We start from the raw sequence: 26070 nt of genomic DNA on the forward strand, positions 1-26070 counted from the left end.
GAATTGATAATACATGATCACTAATATCCGAATTAGTACTTTCAACTTCGCTAGATAACATTGCTAGTTCATTCGTCATTGCAATATAATCAATACAAGAAGTCATAAGATTTTGTTTCCAAGTGTAACCAAAACCTTTACGATTAAATGGAATTAGTGCGATATCCCACTGACTCAAAAGATTGTAAATTGATTCGCCTCGCCTGGATGCAGGAGATAAATTATCCTTCCCATATAAGTTCGCTACTGGATTGGTGTACTTTGTACAATCCGCATTAAAGTCCCCACCCAAGATTACTTTACATTAAGGATACATGGGAAATACCTCACAAAATAAGTTTTGCAAATTTTCCAGAAAAGTGTCCATAGACATCTGAGGGGGATTAAAGTATATTGATATTATTAAGAAAATATCAAAATTACCTGTTCCCATCTTCATAATTACGGCCACAAAACCCTGAGTTTTTTTAGTCATTATGATAGAGAATTGAAGTCGGTCACTAATAAAGACTGCAATCCCCCCTGACGGTCTCCCTTTTGCCCCAACGTTCGCTTCCATTTGAAAGGAAGTAAAACTATTGAGCTGAATTTGCTTATTTGTCATTGTTTCTTGGCACAAGATGATGTCATAGTCTGGCGGGCCAGGAAAGCTTTTTGCCCAAGTTAGTAGGTTCCTGCTTCCGCACGAGTTCCACAACATCACTCTGAGCCCAATATAGCTACTATTAGGGCGCTATTTTTTGTTCTTCCTTAGCATTTAGCATCACTGACAGCCAAGACCAATCTTTTGTGGTAGCGGAAATGGCTGCAAGTTGTGCTATTACTTAAGCCTCTGAGTTTTGTAGAGAATTAGTACCAAGTGACGCAATCTTAGGAGTCTGTGTAGCTACAATAGGAGTTTTGTTGAATATTTTAGCTTCATCAATTGAAGTTAGGGAATGCACAGCTAATCCTAGCATTTTTAGTTCCCTTTTATGAGCCCAAATTAATTCAGCAATTATTGTTGACTGCAATTGCAGTACCATTCTATAATTGTTAATGGGAGGAAGCGTAATCCACATAATGTCATTAGAAACTAAAGATCTAAGTGCTGGAAATTTCTGGAAAGTGTGAAGCATAAAAGATCTGTTTAGACGCACTAATCCATCCTAGGGTAGAAGAGACCTGTTTAGATTCAATAGAATCTTCTTCATTGGCTAATTTCCTTTCATCGTTTATTGATGCAGCATCCACCTTGTTCTCTGACATTTGATGAGAATCGGAAGTCAGTTTCTTGGTGTATTTATAGAGAGAGACAGATTTGTTTTTGTCAATTAACTCCTCTCTGTCTAGATAGTCATTAGATGGATGATGCTGTTGGTTGGAAGAGCGTTCCATTAGATCTTCCTGAGGATTCGCATCTTAACAAAAGGTTTCTTGCTAGCGTGATTTGCGCCGTCCCCAGCAGTGGAACTTGAGTGATTTAGACTTAGGTTAGTTTTTTTATTCGAGGTGGGTTTGTAGAAGGTAGATAACAATGTTTGCTGTGGGATCGTAGGAGGTAGTGCAGCTACAGCTTTCCTTTCTTTACTTATTAGACAAGGTACTGGTGCACTTGCCTTGTTACCCCTACTTGTACCCGTAGTGAGTTGAGCTTGCAATGCGATTCTACTTTCAGAAGTTAATTCTTCTACATCGATCCCCATGTCAATGTAGGGCGAAGTTGAAGGATTAGATTGCAGACAATCACTTGTAATATTATGCTTCTCGTTTGTCACTCTCTTAATGTTCTCATCATCCCCACTAGGCTTAGAACTTGTTATTATTATTTTTGTTTTTTTCTGATCATTTACTTTTTTAGCTTCAGCTGCCTTACGTGTTTTAAGTCTATTTCATCGCCCGTATGAATAATCTTTTTTCTTTGCGTGAGGCAAAATGTTTTTGAGGTTTAGGGTCAGCATTCTCCTTCTCCAACACTTGAGCATCAACATTTGGGATTTCATTTGAAAAAGAATGATCCAGAATGGCCGTTAGTGCCGAAGGACTATCTGGATGTGGGAATTTGAGCTCGTTAGTTGGATTATCATGGGGTATAGTTGGTAAAATAGAATCTCCCTCATTTACTTGATTGAAGAATAGCAGTTGCTTAATTTTTTCAGCATGAGCGGCCACAGTCTGACAAAGCTGAGAATATGTAAGAATTTGAATTGGAATCATAAGTTTTGGTGCATTAAGGGTTTGTGCAAATGATTGGGGAAATTGAAAAACTGGAGGTTGTTCGACAGAGCTAATCGCTTGAGGTTGTTCTGCAGTGCTGATCACCGGCTCACTTAGTGTGATTGCTGAATCTGTTTGAGTTGCTATTGAAAAACCGTTGTTCGTAGCAGAGACTGGAGAGATACATCCTCCTTCCTTTCTATAATTCTCTGCAAAAATGAATCCCTCAAGTTTATTCAGTTTGGCTAACATCACTGCTTGCGCAGTCTTGATGTCGCGTAACTCATAATGAGTGTAATCGTGGCCACGATCCAATAAATTTAATATGCGTGAGATCACTGGAAATGATGTTTCAAAAATGTGTAAGTCCTCTGATAAAGTATTAGAGTTTACGCTTTGTCCCAAAGAAAACCCCTTACCGGAGGAGGTAGGTTGCCCATCTCTCTGTGTTTCAGGAAGGGAAGATGCAGCATGATTCACAACAGGTGAGATAGAATGAGCGTCTCTCTGTATCTCAGGGGAGGAAGCTAGTTTTAGCTCTTTGCCCACCAGATTTTTCATTTTGCCTTTGTTGGACAATGTCATATTTTTAGCCGAATCTTCAACGTCCTGCTTAGATGGCACTACTATTGTTTGGGGTTCGAAGTGCAAGTGTACTCTGTCCTTGCGACCTACTCTGGTAGTGACAGGCGTTGATGGTTCAGCAGAGAGTAAGACCCTCTTTTCTAACTCAATCAGAACAGCAGGAGCCAGGATAGATACATCGGAGGGGGAACCTCTATGAATCTCTTCTATAGCACCAAGAGTGGTGCTGTCATCTGCCTCAAGCATACTCAGGAAACTTTTTCGTAAGTTAGCTTGGGCAGTATATCCTTTACCCTTTTCTACAGACATATTTTCAACTTTGCATACTGAAGCGTCAGCCCTATTGATTGTTTTATCAAGCTGTACAGTATTCGCACTGTCTATATCGTCTTTTTTGCTCATAGTCTTTCATACTTTAATAGAAGATAGTGTTTCAATGTGGCCGCTACGTAATCGAGTGGCCATTTCACTTACACCACAACAAAAAAGCAAATTGCCCCACAAAGAAAGTACAGTTGTGGTGGATTAAACAACTACGAGCAAAACTTCCTGTGAGAGCAATATTTGTCCAACATACACCCCCACACCCGCTCACCAGCCAAACAGCACAACAGCACAGCACTTCCGTGCACTTCCCGGATGCGCGCGCGGATGCGCATGCACGCGGGTATTGTAACGTGCCTGGGAGAGAGGGGAGGGGCTAGATGTCGCAGGGTGTTGCTGGGAAAAGAAGAAGAAAGCAATGTGAGTAGCGTCCTCCTTTGCGACCTACTTTGGAAAACAAGGAAAACAAATGGCAAGAGGTCCCAGTAAAGTAATTACTTCTTAAGGTAGTTCGTTGTCTGCGTTTCGCCGCAGCAGTAAAAGGCTGTGTTTCCTCTTGCGCATAAAGTCCGCAAGCTGCAGGTAGAACGATGATTTCAGATCACACAATTCCAGAACCCAGAGTCACCAGCACAACAGCATGGCACTTCCATGCACTTCCCGGATGCACCATCGTGATTTTAAATGGATTGAGTTTTTAAAGATGGTCGCCTGCGAACTGCCCGTTCACATCTTGACGAGTTCCCGTTTAGCGCTAATTCTGCCAGAGGAATTACCGTTGGGTAATTCCGTCAACATTCGGCTTGAACAGTAATTCAACCAAATAATGGCAGAATTACCGTTACTGATGATGTGTGGTGCGCACCCTGCCTACTCTTGATTCGGCAGACATTCCGCCGGGATGCTCGGCAGTAACAGTAATTCTGCCTGGCTGAATTAACACCATTCTCATCACCAACCTCATAATGAGGGCCAATGCGATTATCTGCCTCATCCTGCGAGAGGTGTTCAATTGGCTTCTACAACTGCCACGATTATGAATGATATCTGCCTAAGTTTGTAGCCACATTGACAGACCATAAACTATATGAACCAGAATAAAATCCATATTTTTACTGTCAAATCAATCCCTTTAGAAAATGTATGATCAACTGTTAAAGATAGGATAGAAACCAAGTTCAGCAATTTAGCCACATCTAAACAATTCAATGAGAAGCAAAGAAAGAAAGAGCAATTTGAGAGAAGGTACCTCCTTAGATATATTGTTGAGGCTTCCACCTTTTTCCTTCAGGATTTCAGAAGGCGGCAATGCAAATACCCAGTTAACCGAAGTGTTGATGAGCTCAAACCTCTCTTGATCGCTCAGTGGAGGCTCCAGTTTTCTGACAGGATAATGAAGGAAAAAACACTTTTATGGAAACATTACCCAATGTGCTCTGGACGGACATTAATCTAAAAACCTTTTTGGAACAATTTGCCCTCAGAATATGTGCCTGCCCAGGGCTCCGTAACTCCATAACCAGCTGTCAACGTAGGAAGATTGTAAAAAAGGGCAGGACAACAATCAATAGGGATACATATTCTGTGCAGCGGGGAACCAAAGAAAGGAGAAGGTGTAGCTATTGAATGTACATATGACAGAAATTAACAAAATCTCATATCTGGGTATTCAGGTAGTCTCAGTCTGCAACTAACTCCTTCACAAGATGTTGACAGCTCTACTCCTACAACGGGCAAGGTTGGAATATTGCTCTATACATTGCAAATTAAGAGTCTGAATTTAGAAGCGAGAAAGAGGGAGGACTACGGACTAAGTGTTTCAATCAAGAAGGAAATATGTAATAAAAATCATGTTTCTGTTCTCCTTTCATTCGTACCTGTTGATAGACATAACAAAGAATGGAAGCACTGGGGAGGAGGAGCTAGCATATGCCACAAGTCTCAAGCAAACAGGTTAAGCACACCATCCGGGTCAAGAAAAGCATCTCTTACATTTTATGCCAGCACAGCTGCAGGTGATAGCACAGGAGAACTGACAGGATTGTTGGGTGGGATTCAGCCAGAGAGGCAGGAAACAGAACTGGTGTGGGGGCCCATAGAGGGAAAGGGGCACACTTGTTTTCAAAGTGGTGAGAACTGTATGGGGTAAGTTATTAAAAGAAATACGGGCCAAAGAGCTATATAGCAGGGAATTGCCAATTGGGTTTGACACTTCCATTAGAACGGAATTGCAAAGTGTGGGCCTCAAGTCATTAAGGGAGAGACGTAGCACCAAACTAGGGGATCTCCTTATGGGAGGCAAATTACTAACGTTTGAGGAATGGAAACAAATATACCAGGTGACGAGTGGTCACTTCCTCAGGCACGCTAAAGTGGTGAGACGCCTGGCGGCATTGTGGGACGGTATCCCGGAGGAGCCAGAGGTGAATCCGCTAATGCAGACACTATTAGATCTAGGGGAGGGTGGTGGTAAAGTGTCCCGGGTGTTACGGGGGTCTGCAGGTAACGGGAACGGACAAGGAGCTGGCGGTTAAGAGTAGATGGCAAAGGGACTCGGGAGCACCTATCTTGGAAGAGATGGACACAAATGTGGGAACAGGTTAAACAGACAACTAGGAATGCACGATTGCAACTCACCCAATTCTACTACTTGCACAGGGTATATTTGACGCCGGAAAATATACACGTGATAAACCACTCTACACTCCCATGTCTGTCGCGATGCAGAGGAAATCATGCTGGGTTGTGGCACATGGTTTGGGATTGCCTAGTTGTAGCTTAGTACTGGAGGGAGGTGGTGGACCGATTGAAAGCAGGTACGAATGAACCCACGAGGTGTGTCTGTGCGGCCTCTTATCGGGGTCACAGAGGTACAAAAACCAGAACAAGATTGTGTTAGGGAGAATTCTCTGTTTAGGCTGAATTTCCTAACCTAGTGAGTCCCCCAGCAGCTTTGCTGGATTTTTGGGGTTTATTTTTTTCTCCTGCCAAGAGTGAGACTCTTTTACTCTCACTCTTGGGCATGATTTGAGTGTGTTTCTTTGACTCTTGATGTGTTTAATGGGCCATTCGGGTCTTTTACTCCATAGGGCTTCATGTGTTTTTGTGATGTGTGTTACACAGCACCCTCAGTGCAGTAACACAGGAGTGTCATAGTGACCCCCCAACATAGACTCCATACCCTGGGACTGACTACTGCATCCAAGGGCATGTAAAGTCACCATTGACTTTGCTAGTCTCAAATTCTGAACAGAACCAGTACAAACCATCATATTGTGGACGTACTGGCTGGGGCAATTCGATTGCCCCGGGGTCTGTTAGTCGAGGGGGCACGTCTCCGTCCCCCCTGATCGAGTTTTGGCTGGTGGCAGTGGATACTACTTTTTATATTCGACCGCAAATATATCTCTATGGGATTTCCCATTGTTCGAGGCTACTAACTTTAATTATTTAATTCCTATAGCCTCGAACATACCGCCGGTTTATTCATTTAATATTAATTCTCTGGTTGGTATGTTTTGCCAGAACTTGGTTCTAAAATGGCACTTGTGTTCGCTTCTGTGACTCCAACCCAAGTTGAGCCCTTTTGTTCCACTTTTTGGCGGGCTTCTCCACAGAAGCCCTCCAAAGTGGTGCCACTCTGTCTGGGGTACTTAGGAGGGGTGGAGAGGGATTTAGGCACCCTGGGCTGAGTTGCCAAGGCAACTCAAGTCACACTCCGTCCTGATTGGCCGAAGTAGTGAGCCGGCCGGCTCACCACTTCGCATGTTTGAGTGACAGCTAGGCTGAGTGAATGGGGGTTTTCTGCATAAAAGCAGGGCTTTGGGGACTGGAACTTGAGAAGTCGCCACAGGACCTAAAAATCCGACGAGGGAGAAGCTGAGCCGACCTGCTACGACGACACAACCGGTGGAGCCCTGCTGAACCGTCTCACCACTTTTCCCAACGACAGAGGAGATCTCCAGCCCGGAGAGTCTTCTTCCTTCGACTGGTGGTGATAACCAGTCTGCTTCCTTTTTTCGCTTCCTGGAGCATCTCGTGGCCGCCTTGCCTGTGCCAAGCACCCCGGCAACCGGGATACCACGTTTCACCCCTACCGCGAATCAAAGGGTAGTACCTTTAACCGGAACAGCTGCACCCGCTGGAGGATCCTTTCCACCTAAGGTACCGTGTTCCGCCTGGCTTCCTTTGCAACCGACTGTACGGGGTAGATTTAGCCCCCGGCTTTCGAACCTTTTCTGAGCCTCTCTAAACCCTTTCTGAACTCCCTGCAAGACTTTCAAAGCCTATTGTAATTGTGTGATCTTGGGCGCATTTGTGCTCTGCTCTATCTAAGGATGGTCCCGGCCGATGGCTCACCAGTAACTTTGGTCTCTTCTGCCTTGCTAAAGTGTTCCAAAGTATTAGAGTGGTGTATCTTCCTACATTCTGCCTTTTTCGCTGCCTTTTTCGTTAACTTATTGGAGTGCCATCTATAGTTAAGCGCTCACCTCTGTCTGGAAATAAGTGGTGTCAACTAAGACTTGTCTGATAAGGAATAAGGGATGTATATATAATAATAGTAACTGTGTTTAGAGTGATTTACAATATTAGTGCTGGAGTGTTTCAACAAGTGTGTTTAAATAAATAATTATATACTTTGATACCAAAGCTCTGGTCAGTGTTTGCTTGTGCTATTGTATCTGAGTGCCTATTGTGTATACTTTGCATACTGCCTAACTCTTCTTGAGGGAAGTCTGACTGCTCAGCCACAGCTACCTAGTAAATCTGGGTGGTACAGGCTCCTACCAAGTGGGTTTACTGCTAACACCTCTAGTCCTAAATCTTTTGCAGTGTTCCCAAAGGGAACTGCACAGGTTTCTGCCTAACAGATTGCACGATTTCTGCTGACCTTGGCCAAACGGCGGATTGCAATAGAGTGGAAGATGGGTCAGTCGGTGAGACAATGGGCCTCATTATGACTGTGCCGGTCCAGTAACAACGGTGCTGGTAAGCCTACCGGCACCGTTGTTATCGGAAAACATACAGTACAACTCTTTGGGCGGGTGCTGTTCCGCCCGCAGAGTTTCACGGAAGCACTGGCACTGTTATTAACCGTGTCAGTGCTTCCTTGGTACCCATACCTATCGAGTCCTATGGGACTAAAATGGGAATGGGGATTTACAATTTACCGGCGCCTGACTTCCCGGAACGCTGGGGTTGTAATCCCCCGGTGTTACCGGCAAGCCAGGCGCCGGTAAATCTTGCATGTCCGGCGGGCACCAACCGGTAGCACCGGCAGGGTTACAGCCAGACTTGTAATGAGGCCCAATGGCTTTATGAGATGTGCAGGTGGGGCCTGGCCGAGGTAGACTACCTGAACAAACATAGGGGCCTGGAAGGGGAAAACGCAGTAGTGGTGGACTGGTGACAGTTGTTGAATGAGCTGGCATCCACTCAGGATTTAAAACCCCCTTGAACAGGCACAGGGACAAGAGCGCAAAATAGGGTGGGAGGGGGGGATAGACCTAACTGGAAGGAAGGGGTTCCTAACCCATGAAGAAGGGAAAGATGAAGGGAACTACGGGAAACGAATGGGACGGGGAGGCACTCCGGGTCGCGGTTGCGGGGGGTCAGGGAGAAATTGGAGGTGGACATGAGAGGGTGGGAGAGGGGAGTACATGGGGGGAGGGAAATGTTAGGGGGAATGGTTTCTTAGTTGCAAGATAAGTCATGTAGAATCGCATAGGAGATATGAGCTGGGGCAGACACCAACAGAGGGGGAGACGAAGGTCAATTAATCAGACCACGGTTAAGGGGGAGCCTATAACAGGCAATGCTTTCGCCACCGGAAGACAGGTAGCTCTGAATGCAACACATAAAGACGAAGACGTGGTGAAGAACTGGGGACGGACGCCCCCATTTGGGAGAACGGTGATAGACCCCCTGGAAATAAACTTGATGCAAAGGTTCGCTATGCGATTCAGTGCCCAAGACGTGAATTAACCAAACCAGACTCATGTATGGGACACACAAATATGCGATGTACATAAGGGTCCAGCGATGACAATCTCTATATTTGTAATACATGAAGCAATCTATGTTGAAATGTTTCGTTGTTTTGCATTATGTACAATCTAAAATAATTAAAAAATAATAAAAAAAAAGAAGAAAAGCATCTCACTTGGTGAAAACATCCAGGAAGGAAAGCTTACAAAAGATATCCACTGTGCCATCGAACAGTTCTCTGGAGAGCAACTTGGTGAAATATTAATTAAGTCTAAGGATCTGGGACACATTTCAACGTTTTCGTTACAGAAAAACAAATTGCTTAACCCGGCTCATGTTATTTCTTGTCATGCAAAGCGTCTTGCTGAACATGATCCAGAAGATCGTTGTGTTATCATCTGAGGAGCAATAGTGCATAAACCTTGACGCTAGTCAATACTTATGGGCTGAATATCAATGACCCAGAGTTTTACAAACATATAAGCGCTGTGGATTGAGGTGAATAACTTTAAACAGAACGAACTTTTTGCTGTATAATTACCAGCATTGCGAGCTGACAAGAGGCTCTTGCTGGATTCGGCTTGCTTCCTGGAGGAGGCGGAGCTGGCCTTGGGCACGTGATCTATCACGTGTTTTCCCCTCATCTTCAAAGCGCTGAGGCAACCACCCTTGCGGCGTTAAGCTCGTCGGGGTGAAGGGCGTTCGCTGTTGTGCTGCTGTTTGGCGCTGGAGGAGCTCACAGATCAGCACAGGAGTTCGGCGGCGAGTTTCCCAGTCTTCCCCAGTCCGCACCATGATGGACCCTACGAGCAAGAAAACTGGCCCACAGACTCGCCATAAAACACTTCAGCAGCGTTGCATGCTGAATCCTTGGACCGCCTTACAAAAGGATGCAATACTTAACGGCAAGGTAAGCAAAAAAACTGTTATCTTGCCGACTGCGGCTCCTTCAAGTGAGCCCCCAATGAAATCACCTGTTAGAACTAGCTGCGGCTTACCCAACGTACTAGATACGCTCACAGTGCCTGTGTTGACTGCGGTGGGGGGGGGAATCCAATGTCTGCGGGGGCAGAGGTTGCTCTATTAAGTTCAATTCTGCACCCGGACACGGTATCCGTTGACCAAACCGTCTCAGCGGATGCAACCCCTGTGAACATAGAACCACTCAATAATGTTGTGGTATCTCCCGCACATGAAGGCAATGGAAATGGTCTCCCCGCACTTGACCTGCAACAGGAGCCTGCCCAGGAAATCGTGCCTTTGCCACCACCATTGAGATTGTTATCTTTGTCCAACTTAACGCCATTATTACAGTCACAATCGATCTGTGCACCTCATGAAGATACATCGAGCCCCATTTCTCCGGAAATGTTCTTTTCTCCATTTGAAATTACGGATGCTGACTTGATGGCAGCGTCTCATGCTGTATCTGCATCAAATGAGCATGCTGAAACTCCCTTGTCAAGTCTAGAAATCAACACCTTCCAACAATGTTCAGATAGTTCTGAGCCGACTGGCCACGTGCACAGCGAGCCGGGACAGGTACCGGCCAAGGACAGTGATATCTGTCCTCCTATGATCAAATTTAATAGATCTGTAAGAGCCACCGCTCAGCATGATGACAAAACATGTGAAGCTACTATACTCAAGGCGACGGTCTGTTTGTCAGGAAACGCTCAAGCTTCTATTCATGAGCTGCCAGACGCCTTATCATCAACTAACCTTCATCAGATCCAATTTCATGCAACTCATTCAGGAATGGCACCTTTTGATGACAAGATGTTACGCTTTCATGCATCAGCAAATCGAAAGCACACTGAGATCAATGCAAACAAAATCGCTAAATCATCTTCATTCCTGTCTCCTGACCTTCCAGAGTAAATTACTGGTCATAAATCTATGGTTATTCCGTGTGAATCATCGTTGCTGATTCCAAGCCCACGATTGCAACATGCGAAGAACCCTATATTGAGTGCGGCTAACAACCGGCCTGATCTTGATTGCCGACATGGTCTGGCCACAATATCCACCTTGGACAAACAGTGCGATGACACCACACAACAGCTTGGTCAATCATCATTGGGACTAACAATGCCCTCTGGCTCTAAGACAAGTCACGGAAAGTCTATGAATATGAACACACAAAAACCTGAAACACGGATTTTATCTTTAATATCTGATCATACAAAGCTCATCACAAGCACTCCGACAATGCAAAACAAAAGGAATAAAACAAGCACTGGCCTTGAGACGACTAGGAAAGGCCACTTGATGAATGAAACATATGCTCAATCGAATGACTTATCAAGTCTTTCGCCAAAGGGGGGAGATAAAAGCGGGCAAACCCCGGCGAAAGCCAGTATTTCGGCGGCTGCCGCGATGCAAATTCATAATAATGTCTTAGCCGCTTCCTCTTTGGCGATGATTCCCTTTGTCAAATTGTATGAAGCCCTATGTAAAAAGATACAAGACCAAGGTGCGCTGTTAGCGAATCTAACTCAGAAAATGGGGCAGGTGGAAACATCAAACATGTCTCTCAAAAACATGATCCAGGGAGAAGTGGAACGAACAATTAAATGGCAACAACAGCTTCACGACCTAGCCCGTCGAAACAGCCAAAAACAAGAGAAACTTGTCGATGACGTACTTGACTTGATGAAACAATCACGACACTGTCAATGCCACATGTTATGTGAGAAGGTCACTCCCTGTCATAACAGCACTAACACGTGTCCAGTTTGGGGCTCTACATCTCATAATCTTAATCTAACAATTGTGAGAAATTCCCCAAATTCTAATGATAAAGTGGGACAAAAAAATTCAAACAAAAAAAATACTAACAACTAAATCGTGATTGAAGGAGCGAAGTCTTTGCCTAGTGTTCCTACTGCAGTTTCTCCTATCATTGATGAGTCTTGTGCAGTACCTCTTGTAGTTCAACCGAAAGCAATAACTATAAAAGGCGTCAGCACTGAGAATTTCTTGGACAAACGTCAAACAAAACCTGTAGCCCCAGATGGCCAGTTTTCGTCTTTTGGCATGTTTACTGGCCCTGCCAAAGCTATGTCAACTGAGCCATCACTGGTTGCTACCAAATCAATTGGGAAACAAGGTTCTGGATCATCAAAAAATCGTTCAAAAAGCTCTTAACCAGCTGGCACTTAAAAGACTAAAGCGTTTATAAGGAATCTTTCAACGCCACCAAGACGGAGTCTATTTAAGCGGAAAGAAAACAACAAAAAGTTAAAGACAGACGCCGAATTGCAAAGAGTGGCTTGCCCTCCTCCAATGAAGGCCAAACTCAAACCTGCCTTGAAACGCAGAAGAATAATTTCTGAGTCGGAGTCTAGTAACATCACAATCACCTCTACATCAACAAATCTTTGTGATTTGTCCACCTATCCATTGCAAGATGAGCACGATGTAGCAGACTTTCTGTCCTGTTCTCGTGCTGCCCCTTCTCAGTCATCTGATGCGAGTCCAAATAAGGATGCTGCAAAACCAACGAAACCAACGATGGCGCACAGGCAAAGAGGTTCGAGAGGCTCAGAAACATTTCCCCAGGCACAAGCTGTGGTGTCACAGCTGAATCCTAAATTCACTTCAAATCAAAGCAACCTACGTAAGAACTCCATCAGAGAACAGCAACGGGTGACAGATCTAACTTCTAAAATGAAGAAACTAACACTACAAGCTGTAAAAATCAACAGGAACTACGACAAATTTTCTCTGGAACCTGTTATTAAATTCTACCAGCAAAAAGTGGTGCCAGTAATGATCTTCGGGGATATTGCGGGTTGGAACATAAGTGAGCAAACCTGGCATGTTTTAGAAGGTCACTTTTGGCGGAAGGTTTTGAAGCTCCCACAGTCCACTCCTATTGCTATTGTGAGATATGAACTAGCCACCAACTCTCTACACATGAAAATGGTATGGAACTCAATAGCAACGCCGCGTAAAATGTTCTTGGAGGCGCCGGCACCCGCATACAAATTGTTTGCTTACAACCAGATGCCAAAAAAGTTCGATCTTCTTAATATTTGGTTTTGCAAACTAGTGGCGTATCTATCTGCAGCAAATATCAGCAATGAAGAACTCCTACTTCGTCCACAACACGCAAAAAAGAAATTTGATCATTGGGCATGGAGCATCAATAATGACGAAAGAAAAAAGCTGAAGTCAACAAAAGTGATGGATCATGACTGTCGGAAACTTAACGAACCAGCTCGCTACCTTTTGCATTGCCCATCCCGTTATCATAGAGCTCAATTCTTACGGTTGCGAGCTAACATCCTAAAAACCAAGGAAGTTCTATGGCAAAGAAGGGACCCATCCTTAAAAGATAATGTGTCGTTTTTGTGAATCTTCGATAGAAACCACCAAACATCTATTAGTTGAATGTCAGCGAACAACCAGCGATCGTTGCATCTTGGTCAATTTGCACCTCTGGATGATGACATGGAGACGTGGTGGGCCAGGATCATCTCTGGTCACAGTACACAACTTGTTTGTGCAACTGTGAACTTTTTTGATATGATTTTGAAAACAGATATTTGACGTCCAATTATTTTTTTCCTTCCTTGGGTCGTATCTGCTCTCTTTCTTTTTTGGATTGTTTTGATGCGTTTGATTCTGATTTGATCTGTCGGTTCTGGTCTGAAAGTTGATTCGGCTGATGTGAAACAAAAGTTTGTCATTTCAAACTGTAGTTTTTCAATAAAAAAATAAAAATTAAAAAAAAATGGACAGGTGTTTTTCATACTCCTACACTCATTTCATAATCGTCGGAATTTTAACATGATTCTAGATCCAGGTTTAGACAGGCCTGGGGGTAGAGTGAGGATGTTATCCTTCGCGGCTCGTGAAATACAGGCGGGTATGTCAGAGTTAGGCCTGCATGAGGTTTGGCGCACTTTACAACCTGAAACGAGAGACTACACCTTTTATTCTTCGGTCCATGATAGGAGATCACAATTCAATTATATACTTATAGACTCTGCGTTGATGCATAGAACGGCAAGTAGCTCTCCGATTCTGAGGACTCTCTCGGATCACTCCCGGTGGTATGGTCATTGGCATTGCATGGGGTGAATATCACTAGCAGCTTTAAGCCGCAAGCATTGCATGATATCATATTTAGAGGAGAAGTACTAGACATAATTAATACGTTCTTTAAGGATAATATAGGGTCTATTTCTTCTATTTGTATTATTTGTGAGACTTGTATCATTTATTTACGCAGCCGATGTATCACACTGGAAAGTGGAGTGCTTAAGGGTATTTCGGCGTCGACTGGAAAAACTGGATGGAGAATTGGAGGGTCTGCCATCTACCGCGGCTAAACCCCTGACCGATGTATCCCTGGCATTCATTAATACTGCGCTTGACCTTTTTAAAGCAGAGGCTGATGGGGTGGTGAAATACTTGGAATGTCCTCGCAGTGCCTGTAGATATGGTGGGGAGGGTAGACCTGGACAGTATTTGGCCAATTTGTTGAGGGGTTAGAGGGGTCCAGTAGACATTGCAGTAATCAAAGATGAAGGGGGACAGGTGGTGTCTGACCCAGAGCTCATTTATAAGGAATCTAGTTAATTCTATGAGAAATTGTATATGAATGACGGCAATAAAGATTTAGCAGCGCTTCATTCCTTTGTTTTTGACTCCCTTCTAAGAAAGTTCGACCATGAGGCTAGAGTCTTTTTTAATGAAGCAATTACACGTACAGATATTTTGGCAGCCATAAAAAAAAACGTGCCTACCCCCAAGTGTCTGGTTCTGATGGTATAACGGCAACATTATAAAAGGAACTTTGTCCGAATGTAGCTGCTTATTTACTTCAGGTTTGGCATGAGACTTTACAGATGAGCAGTGTCCCCCTACTATGAGAGAGGGAATCATTGCACCAATTCTGAAGTCACGTAAATACGCTATTGAGCGTGCTTCTTACAGACCAATATCTTTAATTAACTTGAATAAAATCTTTGTCAAAATTTTAGCTGATAGACTCCTTACTTATTTTTCATCACTGGTTGATTTGGACAAATCTGGATTTTTCTACCAGGGCGTTACACGGTGCTAAATCTGCAGCGGTTATCTGCGACTCTTGCTCGGATAGATCCAGAAATGCAGGCAGTAGGGGCGTTGCTCGATATAGTGAAGGCGTTCTACTCTGTATCATGGGACTATGCGTTTTTAGTTCTGAAGAAAGTGGGGATCCCAAAGTATTTTTTAAGTAGTATAAAGTTATATAATGAGGAGTTAAGGCAAGAATAGGAATGTTTGGCAGACGCTTGGGGCGAGGAAGGCGGCAAGGGTGTCAGTTTGCCAAAGGCTGCTACAATACAGAGGGGTATTGAGCTGAGAGGTATCCGTGAATTGATTTCACTGTATGCTGCTGATATTTAATATGTGAAGGACCCAACAAATAACTTGCCTCGCCTCAATAAGGAGAGTATTTCGGGAAAGTATCTGGGCTACAAATTAAGTGGGCAAAATCCATCTCATTTCCTTTGCCCCGAGGATTGGAGTTGTATAGATGAGAACAGTTGACGGTCCGATATTTGGGAGTGATTGTTAGCACAGAGCGGTGTCCGGACATTTCATCGGAAAATATTTGTCGACAGGACATTTGGTCGACGTAATTTCGTCGAAAACCAAATGGTCAAATTTTTTTTTTATTTATATATATATTTTTTAGGTTGTAGTTTAGGGAAAAAAGGGTTTTTTAGAAAAAAAGGGGGCAGCGGGGGACCCCCCCCCAAAAAACAAAAAAAAAGGGGTAAAAATAAAAAAAAAAAAAATTCGACCATTTGGTTTTCAACCAAATTGGTTCGACCATTTGACCAGTCGACCAATTTTTTTCGATCAAATGTCTGGTAACCGCAGAGAGCGTGTGTCACTACTAAAGGATAATCATTAGCACGATCTTGAATGCCCAAGTAAAAAGATGGACTGAAGATCAACCTCCTGCACACATTGTTGGATCGTATTGCTGTGATGAAGATGATTATTTTGCCCAAGCTACTGTATTTTCTTTGTTAATATCCCAGCATGGCCGGGAATCACATTTTTTATAAGGTTTAGATCTCTTATGATAAAACTAGCTTGGCACCCAAAGCAGCCTAAAATAAAGTGGGAAACCTTAATCAGGCCATATGATCATGGGGGTTTGAATTCACCTGATCTAGAGCTATATTATGTGGTGGCATAGGTTTCTTTTGCATCTTATTCGATGCCAGGTTCTCTTTTGTTTCCTCATGTATGGTTAGAAAGACGAGAGGCCTATACCTGCTCTTGACAGGGGACCTTAGTATGAAAGTGGATGAGAAATGCCAGTTTGACCCGGTGGCATGCACTATTGGTGCTTGGAAGGACTTGATGAAGAGAATGCGGGTCCAGTTTTCAAACACACCCAAGCTGGGGGCATGAAGTATTTAAGGGCTGACCTCATCTTGTGATGTCATAATTAGGACCTACTGGTCGAGGTTGGGAATAAACCACATGAATTACTACAGTTTGTAGAATGGAAATTGGTCAAGATGAAACTGCAGAATGATTTCAGCTGGCCTTCCAATACCGACGAATAAGGTCTGCATTCCGACCAGGACACCGGACTTCCCGAGGGAGCCTACCATGACCCCACTTCTGAAATATATTACAAATTGAGCTGGGCAAGAGGCCTTGTATCCAGTATTTATCATCGGGTACAAAGTACTACCCCTGTGGTAGATCTCCCCTGTAGGAGAAGTTGGATTGACCGTACTTGGTTAGATCTGGGCGATAAGATATGGTCCTGCATGTATACACGAAGAGACATCTTAAATGCTAGGTTTGATCTAGTATAAAATACTATATTGCATAAATGTAACCCATTCTCAACAGAGTAAATTTGATAATTCCGTTGATGGTCGGTGCCCTAGGTGTAAGGGACCGGATGCAGTTTTTCTGCAAATGATAATGAACTGCCCCAAGCGGTCCGAGTTTTGGAATCAGGTGTTGGATAGGATGACAGATATTGCATGTAGAAATCCCCCAGGAAATATTATGCTGTTTCTGTGGGCGGTGTCCTGAACCGGGCTGGGGTATTTGTTTGATGATGGCTAAGAGATGTATCCTGATGCTGTCTTCTAGCCGAGAGCCGCTTGTGGTGGGTAGACGGCTAGCAGACCTGTGAGTTCCAGGCCCAGTGATATATGGCAACCATTTAGACACTTCCTCAGACCTAGATGACTGGAAGTTGTGGCGGAAGGTATAGGGTATGGCCTAGCGAAGGTTTGGCAGCAACAGCTTTGTGCCTTAACAGTGTGGGGAGTTGTATAATACATCATTATCCATGGTTTGCGTCTCAGGTTCTGTGGTTGGGTTTATCATAACACTACTAGAATGTCTCTGTTAGATAGGCAATGACTGCAAGTGGATGATTTAACACTGCTGAAGCTTCTATGAATCCCTCTGCCTTTTGATGTATTATTTTTGATGTAAGTATTATTTTTGATGTATTGATATATGATATGAAATATGATATGGCATTTATAATGCGCCTATACACAAGTGTTTGTTAATGTTAGAGGTATTTGTACCGCGCACCGTCACCAAAGGAGTTTGTGCTTGTTTATATTTCCCTTCTCTTAAATGCACACCTTGAATGTTTTGGGGGTATTTGTTCATGTTGGAAACCAAATTAAACAAAAACAAGTTTAAAAATACAAAACATCTCGCTGGCACTGTGTACCTGTTCTTACAGACTGTCGCTGTGATAGAGAAGCCAGGCTTCCAATGATCGGGAATAGTCAATTGCATAGATGGGGGCGGGGGGCAACCCAAAACCCACACCATGGGACAGCTCTTCCCCGATTAGCATGACATAGGGACAGTGCAAGCACTGACAGGGAAGGCCACACAGGATCACAGTTGTCCACCAGGATGACTCGGAACAATGGGATCCTAAATGAGCAGTACAGTATGCAGGTGAGGTTCTCACAGCAGGAGGCGGAGACTGTTAGGGAGAATCTCTCTTTAGGCTGAATTTCCTAACCTAGTGAGTCCCCCAGCAGCTTTGCTGGATTTCTGGAGTTTGTTTTTTCCTCCTGCCAAGAGTGAGACTCTTTTCCTCCCACTCTTGGACATGATTAATGGTATTCCTTTGACTGGTAATGTGTTTTATGGGCTATGGTGTCCTTTACTCCATAGGGTCTCATGTGTTTTTCCTATGTGTGTTACACAGCACCCTCCATGCAGTAACACAGGGGTGTCATAGTGACACCCCACCATAGACTCCATACCCTGGGACTGACTACTGTCTCCCAGGGCATGTAAAGTCACCATTGGCTTTGCTAGTCCCAAATTATTAACAGAAACCAGTACAAACCATCATATTGTGGACGTACTGGTCGGGGCAATTCGATTGCCCCGAGGTCTGTTAGTCGAGGGGGCACGTCTCCGTCCCCCCTGATCGAGTTTTGGCTGGTGGCAGTGGAAACTACTTTTTATATTCGACCGCAAATATTTTCCTATGGGATTTTCCCATTGTTCGAGGCTACCAACTTTAATTATTTAATTCTCATAGCCTCGAACATACCGCCGGTTTATTTAATTAATATTAATTCTCCGGTTGGTATTTTTTGCCAAGACTCAATTCTAAAATGGGTTTTTGTTCTCTTCTGTGACTCCAACTCAAGTCGAGCCCTTTGTTCCACAAAGTGGTGCCACTCGGTCTGGGTACCACAGGAGGTGTGGGAGGGGGTTTAGGCACCCTGGACTGAGTTACCTTGGTAACTCAAGTCGCACTCTTGTGTGTTTGGCCCAAGTGGTGAGCTGGCCGGCTCACCACTTAGCATGTTTGAGTGACAGCTAGGCTGAGTGAATGGGGGTTTTTCTGCATAAAAGCAGGGCTTTGGGGACTGGAACTTCAGAAGTCGCCACAGGACCTGAGAATCCGACGAGGGAGAAGCTGAGCTGACCTACCACGACGACACCACCGGTGGAGCCCTGCAGAACCGACTCATCACTTCCCGACGACAGAGATCTCCTCCTGGCTGGAGAGGCTTCTTCCCCTGACTGGTGGGCACAACCAGTTTACCTTTCTTTCTTCTCACCCCAGCCCGGTTTGTGGTCGAACTGCCCGTGCCAAGCACCCCAGCAGCCGGATAGCCACTCACCACTGAACCGCGAATCACCGGACCGCTCCTTGTACCTGAGAAACTCTGCGGCTGGTTTCTTCCCTGGCAGTGCAAAGGACTCCTGCCTTCCTCCACGACGAGATCCTCTCTTCGCCCGGACGAAGCACCGACTTGCATCCGCTGCCAGGAACAATTGCCCCCGCTGGAGCGTTCTCACCACTTTAAGGTACTGTGTCCGCCAGGCCTCCCTTTCTAAAGATTGCTACAAGGTAATAATAACCCCTTAACCTTCTGGACTGGGCTGGCCGCCTTGACCCTCTAACTGGTCCCTTTCCTTGGTCCAACTCCTTTTTGAACCTTTACAAGACTTTTGTGCACTGCAACCGTGTGACCTTGGACACAATTCGTTTGAATCCTCTGAAAGTGGATCCGGCCTCTTGAACTCTAACTTCACGGTTTTACTTTGCCTTCCTCTCTTGTTATGTTCTGGTAAAAGTGTTGGAATCTGTTTCAACTTGTTCTCTGCTTTTCTCTCCCTTTTTAAAACGAACTATTAGAGTGCCATCTACGTTAAGCGCTCACCGCTGTCTGAAAATAAGTGGGGCTTTACTTTAGACTTGTCTAATATTCTTTTAAGGGAGTGTATATCTTTTAGTGACCGTGTTTTTGAATTGCTTACTATTATAGTGCCTGTGTGTTTTTCTAGATGTGGTTTTAAATAAATAATTCTATCTCTTTTACACCAAGCCCTGGTCAGTGTTTACTTGTTCTATTGTGTGCTCTTGACCTATTGTGAATACTCTGTATACTGCCTAACTCTTCTTGAGGGAAGTCTGACTGCTCAGCCACAGCTACTAAGTGAATCCGTATGGTGCAGACAGCTACCAAGTGGGTTTACTGCCAAACACCTGTAGTCCTAAATCTTTTGCAGTGGTCCCAGAGGGAACTGCACAGGTTTCTGCCTAACAGAGACCCACCAGGCAGGGGCACAATGCACACAGGGCTACAGACAAAAGGCACTTGAGAGTGGTAGCGGAAAAGGATAAGAAACAGAGTCGGCTAGAAAAAGAGGGAAGGCTCTGGGAGACTGGAGCCGAAGCGGACACCAGGGAGAAAGAGGCGAAGGAAAAACAGGAGCTGGGAACAGGAAAAGGAAAAAGCAAATTGAGACGCGAAGAATTGGCAACAACTGGGGTCAGAAATACAGCGCGGGACAAAGGAGATGCTTGGACCTCAAAATGCTTTTGACTTAGTGCCAGGAACACTGCGCATGTGTGGAGCGCCTAACACGGAGGTCCACAAATGCACTGTCTATTAAAGATGGCAGCGCCCATGGGAATCGCTGCCCGGACCGAGCAAACCGGCGGCAAGTGCCAGCAGGGATACAACCACCACGTAAGTGCTGGGTGGTGTGGTGGGGTGATGCCCTGTTGTAAAGACTGGAGGGGGCATCTGTACTTCTGCCCTCTATATGGTCGGGACAAAGGCACAGAGCACCCCAGCCAAGGTTCTCTATATGGTAGCAAGGATAAGGAACCAAGGCTTAAGCACTCAGGAGGTGATGAAGTCAAGGTTTTTAAGTACAGTGAGTCCACAATCCCCTACAAAGGAATGTCCACATACTAGGTTAGGTGATAACACAGCTTCTTTATATAAAATAAGGATCAGTAAATTATATACATATAAATAATAACCCTTTGTACTAAGGCAGTTCTATTCAAAGAATGGAAAATATATACACCACACGATACTTAAATTCAGTAATAAATAAACCAACTGCAGACCGTTTCAAATAGGCATGTGAATTCTTCAGGGAGGTTTAACAGCATAGATTAGGGAAGAAAGGCAGGTTAGTTATCAACAGTGGCAGAATACTTTCTGTAGACTAGATACACAATCCGGTGTGAGGATCCTCCCCACCTTGGCAACCTGTAATGGAAAAATTAAGGAGTAACTTATCTGGTCTTTCACTGCCCATTTTGTTCAATAGCCCTCTACTTTCTTTTTAAATGTTCTACCACCCCAAAGTACCCGAGAGGCTACAGGAGAACAGGATCCAAGACAAATCTGGGACCCCTGGAATACTCCTGAGGCTAGAAGATAGTCTTCCTCGTCACAGTACCTTTGGTGCCTTGGCAGGAGAAGTGGCAGATTTTCTTTCTGGGCTTCACTCGAGGATTCCCTCCAAGGATGAACCCCCCACCCCCTTGGAAGGAGGAGCCGCTGGGATGCTGAGTCTAAAAAGAAAACTGGAACCAAAGTCTCTCTGAAGTGAAGCAGTTTTGCTCTTTGCAGTACTCTCCGTTGGTCGACTATTTTTCCATCTGTAGGAGTCCTGGGAAGATGAAACTTGCTGTGGGCTCCTAAAAGGCTTGGCAGATGAGAGCAAGACCCCTGGGGACCTTCGAAGACTTCTTGCGGCGGCGTGTGCAGTGGTCACATTTGGTGCCAGGTTTTGGGATTTTGCTGTACTCCAACTTTCGATTTTATCAGTGCTGCAGCCGCAGCACAGGCCTCTGGAAGGCTTCTGGCGAGTTGGTCACGACCAATGGGGTGGACCACGGACCCTCACCAAGTCTGGACCCTATGGACGTCTTTGTTGGATTCTGTTGGTGGAAAACACACAAGCAGATCTTTCTCCGCACTCAGCAACCCTGGACCTTGTCCGGCAGGAGAAAGTGGTCAGTGATAATGGCAAGAATGCCCCTTAAAGTATTATTCAGCAGTTTGGAACTTTCAAAGCTCCAGGTGTCAAGCAGCACTATGTGCCAAGGTACCCCCCTCTTCTTTGACTCGAAATTTCCAGGCACTTCTCTTCTGGATTCATAAAGACCCCTTCTCCGGCAGCAGGCACACAGGACTGGCTTCCAGGGTACTTCTGATGAAGAGCAGCAGGTTGCACAATGGTCCCTCGTAGCTCAGAAAGAGGTCTCCTAAACAGGTCCTCTGTGGGTCAGTCCTTGGAAGAACGCAGCAACTTTCGGATATTGTGAAGAAAATGCAGCAGCAGAATTCTCCTCCAGCTGTGCTCCAGGGAACAGCTTCGACTTCAGCTTCTGAACATATTGGCGAGTGCAGGGATGCTAGTTATACACATTTGTTCCCCATTCACTCAGGCTGAGCCAGGCTCAGTCAACCATCACGCAGAAAGGCATTCATGCAGCCAGCCAGCCAATCAGACTCACAGGCATACAGGCCATTCACTCCACTGTGAGAAACCTGAGGGCGTCCTCACATCTTCTCCGCTTGGATCCTATATGCAGGTGGCCAGGGAATGGCCATTGCATTTGGATCCCAACCCTGGGGGTGGACAGGCGAGGGAGGATCACCTGGATGGAGTGTCCTTGGAGATGGGATGCACTTTGGTGAAACACAGTATTCCACATTGTCCTTTTAGGTAAAAAACAATATCCCAGAGATAGTTATGGGATATTGTTCCCCATGCTCCCTTATCCATGAGAAGAACAGGAAATATTATCCACCCCAACATATTAGAAAGAGGAGAAGGATTAGGACGGAGTTATTTTGGGACAAAACACAGTATTCCCCTTACCATCATGACAACCAGCCTAACATTTCCCTGACCTTTTTCAGTCATTATTGGGGTATTTAATGGAACTGAGTAATAGACACCACTTACTCTCGCCACTCTTGCACTAGGACGAAGAAGATGAATGAAGGTAAGGCATGTCCCCATAATCAGAGCCAGGCAGCCTTAATTAATGAAAGACACATGGAGCCCATTAAAGGACCACAGGTGTATAAGAAGTGGACTGCAGAGCTACAAGAGAGAAACAGGGGAAAGGGAAGACAGCAGAAGGAGCTGTGTAGGAACGCAAGAAGCTGAAACGTCTATCAAGATTCCGGGAGTCCTGCTGTTGGGACTCTGTAGGAAGGAGATCCCTTGGAAGAGAAGGCGGGAAGCAGACACTGTCGGAGAGAAGAGGCATCACTACACAAGAGAGCTGGTGTGTGCTAAACGAAGCTCCAGCAAACAGAGCCGTCCAGAGAGGAGCTGTCGGTAAGTGTCAGAGACACAAGTAGCACCCAAACGATCCAAAGGAACACAAATAAAATAGTGGTCCCCCAAAACCGGCAAAAAGGTGCCTTTATTTTTTATTTTATTTTAGTTAACGAGATATACAAAATAAACTTTGATATAACAAATTGAACTGAAAAACAAAGAACTATATACACCATCATATGAACATTCATTAAAGTCCATTCTACCCCCTAACCCACCCAAAGGTTCACAAAGGTCATCATAAAACTAGTACAATGAGAGAAATGTCCCCCATATCTTCTCAAACAATGCAAGTTTCCCTTCTCTCCGATATAACAATCTCTTCATCTCCGCCAAATCATGCATTTCTGTAATCCATGTCTCAATCTTTACAGATTAAACAGTCTTCCAGCCCCTTAAAAAAAAAATGTTTCCTCATCATTGCACCCCTGAACACCCATTTTTTCTGACATACAGTTAGATCTTCCAAATCTCATCACTTCCCAACACCAGAGTTTTGAAATCAAAAGCAAGTCTTTCACCTAGAACTTTCTCACAGATCGTATCAAACGCTAACCAGAATCCTTGCACTCTCCTACAATCCCATAACATATGTTCCAGGGTGCCAGTTTCATGCACACAAGCCCAACAATCTGAATTATCCATCAGGCCTCTCTTCTCCATCCGCTCCGGAGTCCAGAAAACACGATTGAAAATCTTAATTTTTTTTTTTTTTTATTCAAACCGTTGTTTATAGTTTGATTACCAAACTTTTACAACTTCCTTTTCGTTACATATTCCACATACACATTTTAAAAACATTTCATATACTTTTCCACGTAAAATTTTTATAAACATAACATTTTCTCTTTAAAATTGTCCCTATAAACAACAAAAATTAAGAAATACGTACAATACATTTTGTAACACAGTAAGGGTTGTCATGTTATGATTTTCTCCCCTTTCTTACACTTCCACATTTTCATTTACACAGAGCAGCCCCGTATATATGATCCCATTGACAATTTTCACAATCACAGTATCAATTTGATATTATCTACTTTGATGGAACATTTTTGCATAGGTACAACAAGGTATATCTGCCCACATTCCCGCATGGTCAAGGTTTCATAATTAAATTCCATTAGAATTGAACACAAGGAGGCCACCAGGGGGCGCACAGGCAATGGCTGCCTGAGTGCGTAGCTCCCGCCGAGGCACGGGTATTCCACGGGATTGAGCCCCCCCGATACCACAACTGGGGCGACCGACTTGGCGCCCCCCCTGGCCCCCCATCGAGAGAAAGAACGGAGCGCGAGCTCCCCAGGGAGCCGGAGCGCGGAGCCCGTGGAGCCGGGAAGGGAGACGCAGCAGGAAAGGAGCGGCCTCGGGACCGCGAGCAAGGCGGTCTCGCCCCGGGCGCACACGGCACCCCAGCCCGACGGACCTTCGCTCCCCCCACCAGCACCCCCCGCCCCCCGGGTGCGGAAGACGACCCGGCCGTGGACCGAGCCCCCGGGACTTCGGGGACGTGGCAGTGGGGCGGCCCGCTCCGCCCCCCCCCCCCAGCGGCCCAAATCAGAGCGAAGAGCGCTGGGGCGGCCCGCGCGGCCCGCGCGGTGAAGAGACGGCATCAGGGGGAGCGGAGCGGGGCTCCCGGGAAACGGCATCCACCCCCCCCCCCCGAAAGTGAAGAGAAGGAGCGGGGCGGCACCCCCCCCCCCCGACAGCGAAGACCAGGTCGGCGGAGGAGGCGGCACCCGGGGGCCTGGAGCGGTGCCCCCGGGGACTCGGAGCCCTCCCCCATCCGGGAGTGAAGGATAGGAGAGGGGCAGCTCCCCCCCTCCTCGCCAGCGCCGGAGCCCAGCACAGCACAGCAGAGCAAGGGGGGCCCCGGCGGGCCGGGACTCACCCCCCCACAGGTGAGCGCCCAGAGCGGGGCAGAACCCCCAAAAGCAAAAGGACCAAAGGCGGGGTCCGGGGACCGGGGCCCCCCCCGGAGACAACAAGGCTCGAAGCGGGGGCGACCAGGGTGAGAGGCCCCCGCCAGCAGTTGGTGGGGCGTGTGCCCGCCCGGGGGTGCCCCCCCCAGGACTCACGGAGCGAGCCACAACGTCCCCCCCTTTTATTTGGATTGGAAGGTTGGGCCCCCATGACCCACCCCACCCCAGGAGACCGGAGGAGGCCCCAGAAGACCACGAGGCACTCGAAAAGGGTGTGAGGCCCCCGCCTGAGAACAGGTGGGGCGTGTGCCCGCCCCCCCCGGACCTTGCCACCCCATTTGGGTCACAACCCAAGCAAGGAAGGACGGATCAGTAGGGGACCCCCCGCCCCCCGTCGGGGCTGCGGGGACCTAGACGACAGGACACAGGGAAGACCCACATGAGCTGGAGGGAAGCCTTGCAGAGATACCGCTTCCGGGGAGGTGAAAGAGGTGACAAAGGTTCAACCCGCGAAGGAACCATGGCCCAATCGGGGGAAGCTTCCCCCTCCTCGGCGGCAATGGAAAGGGGATTTGCCTCGATCCTACAGGAAATAAGGGACATGCGCTCCGACATTGCCCAAAAATTTGAAAAAATGGACCAAAGGGTGGACAAAATTGAGGACAGGCTCCTACAGGTCGAGTCCAACCAATCTTCCATAGCAGTCCAAGACATACAATATAGCATGAGGGTGGAAGCCCTGGAGAGGAGGGACGAGGAGAGGGCCCGGCAGATGGACGATTTCGAAAACAGGGAGAGGAGGAACAACCTCAGAATCTTTGGGGTGCCCGAAATAGAGGGGGAAACGGAGAGGGACGTCACCCGAGCAGTACGAGACATTATTACTCTCCTGTTCACGGAGGAAATGACAACT

General features: G+C 45.9%; 1 protein-coding gene across 2 annotated transcripts in view; it reads right to left on the reverse strand.

Annotated features, from left to right (window-relative positions):
* The window catches only part of MROH1 (maestro heat like repeat family member 1), a 2813132-nt gene that overhangs the window by 1151414 nt on the left and 1635648 nt on the right, over window positions 1-26070 (reverse strand). For both annotated transcript variants that reach the window (XM_069621886.1, XM_069621885.1), the window contains one exon: window positions 4355-4487. In XM_069621886.1, coding sequence (XP_069477987.1) covers window positions 4355-4487 — 133 coding nt within the window. The remainder of the gene's footprint in view (window positions 1-4354; window positions 4488-26070) is intronic.

The sequence above is a fragment of the Ambystoma mexicanum genome, chromosome 5q (genome assembly GCF_040938575.1).
Source record: "Ambystoma mexicanum isolate Mex_15411 chromosome 5q, UKY_AmexF1_1, whole genome shotgun sequence".
In the NCBI taxonomy this organism is placed as follows: domain Eukaryota; kingdom Metazoa; phylum Chordata; class Amphibia; order Caudata; family Ambystomatidae; genus Ambystoma; species Ambystoma mexicanum.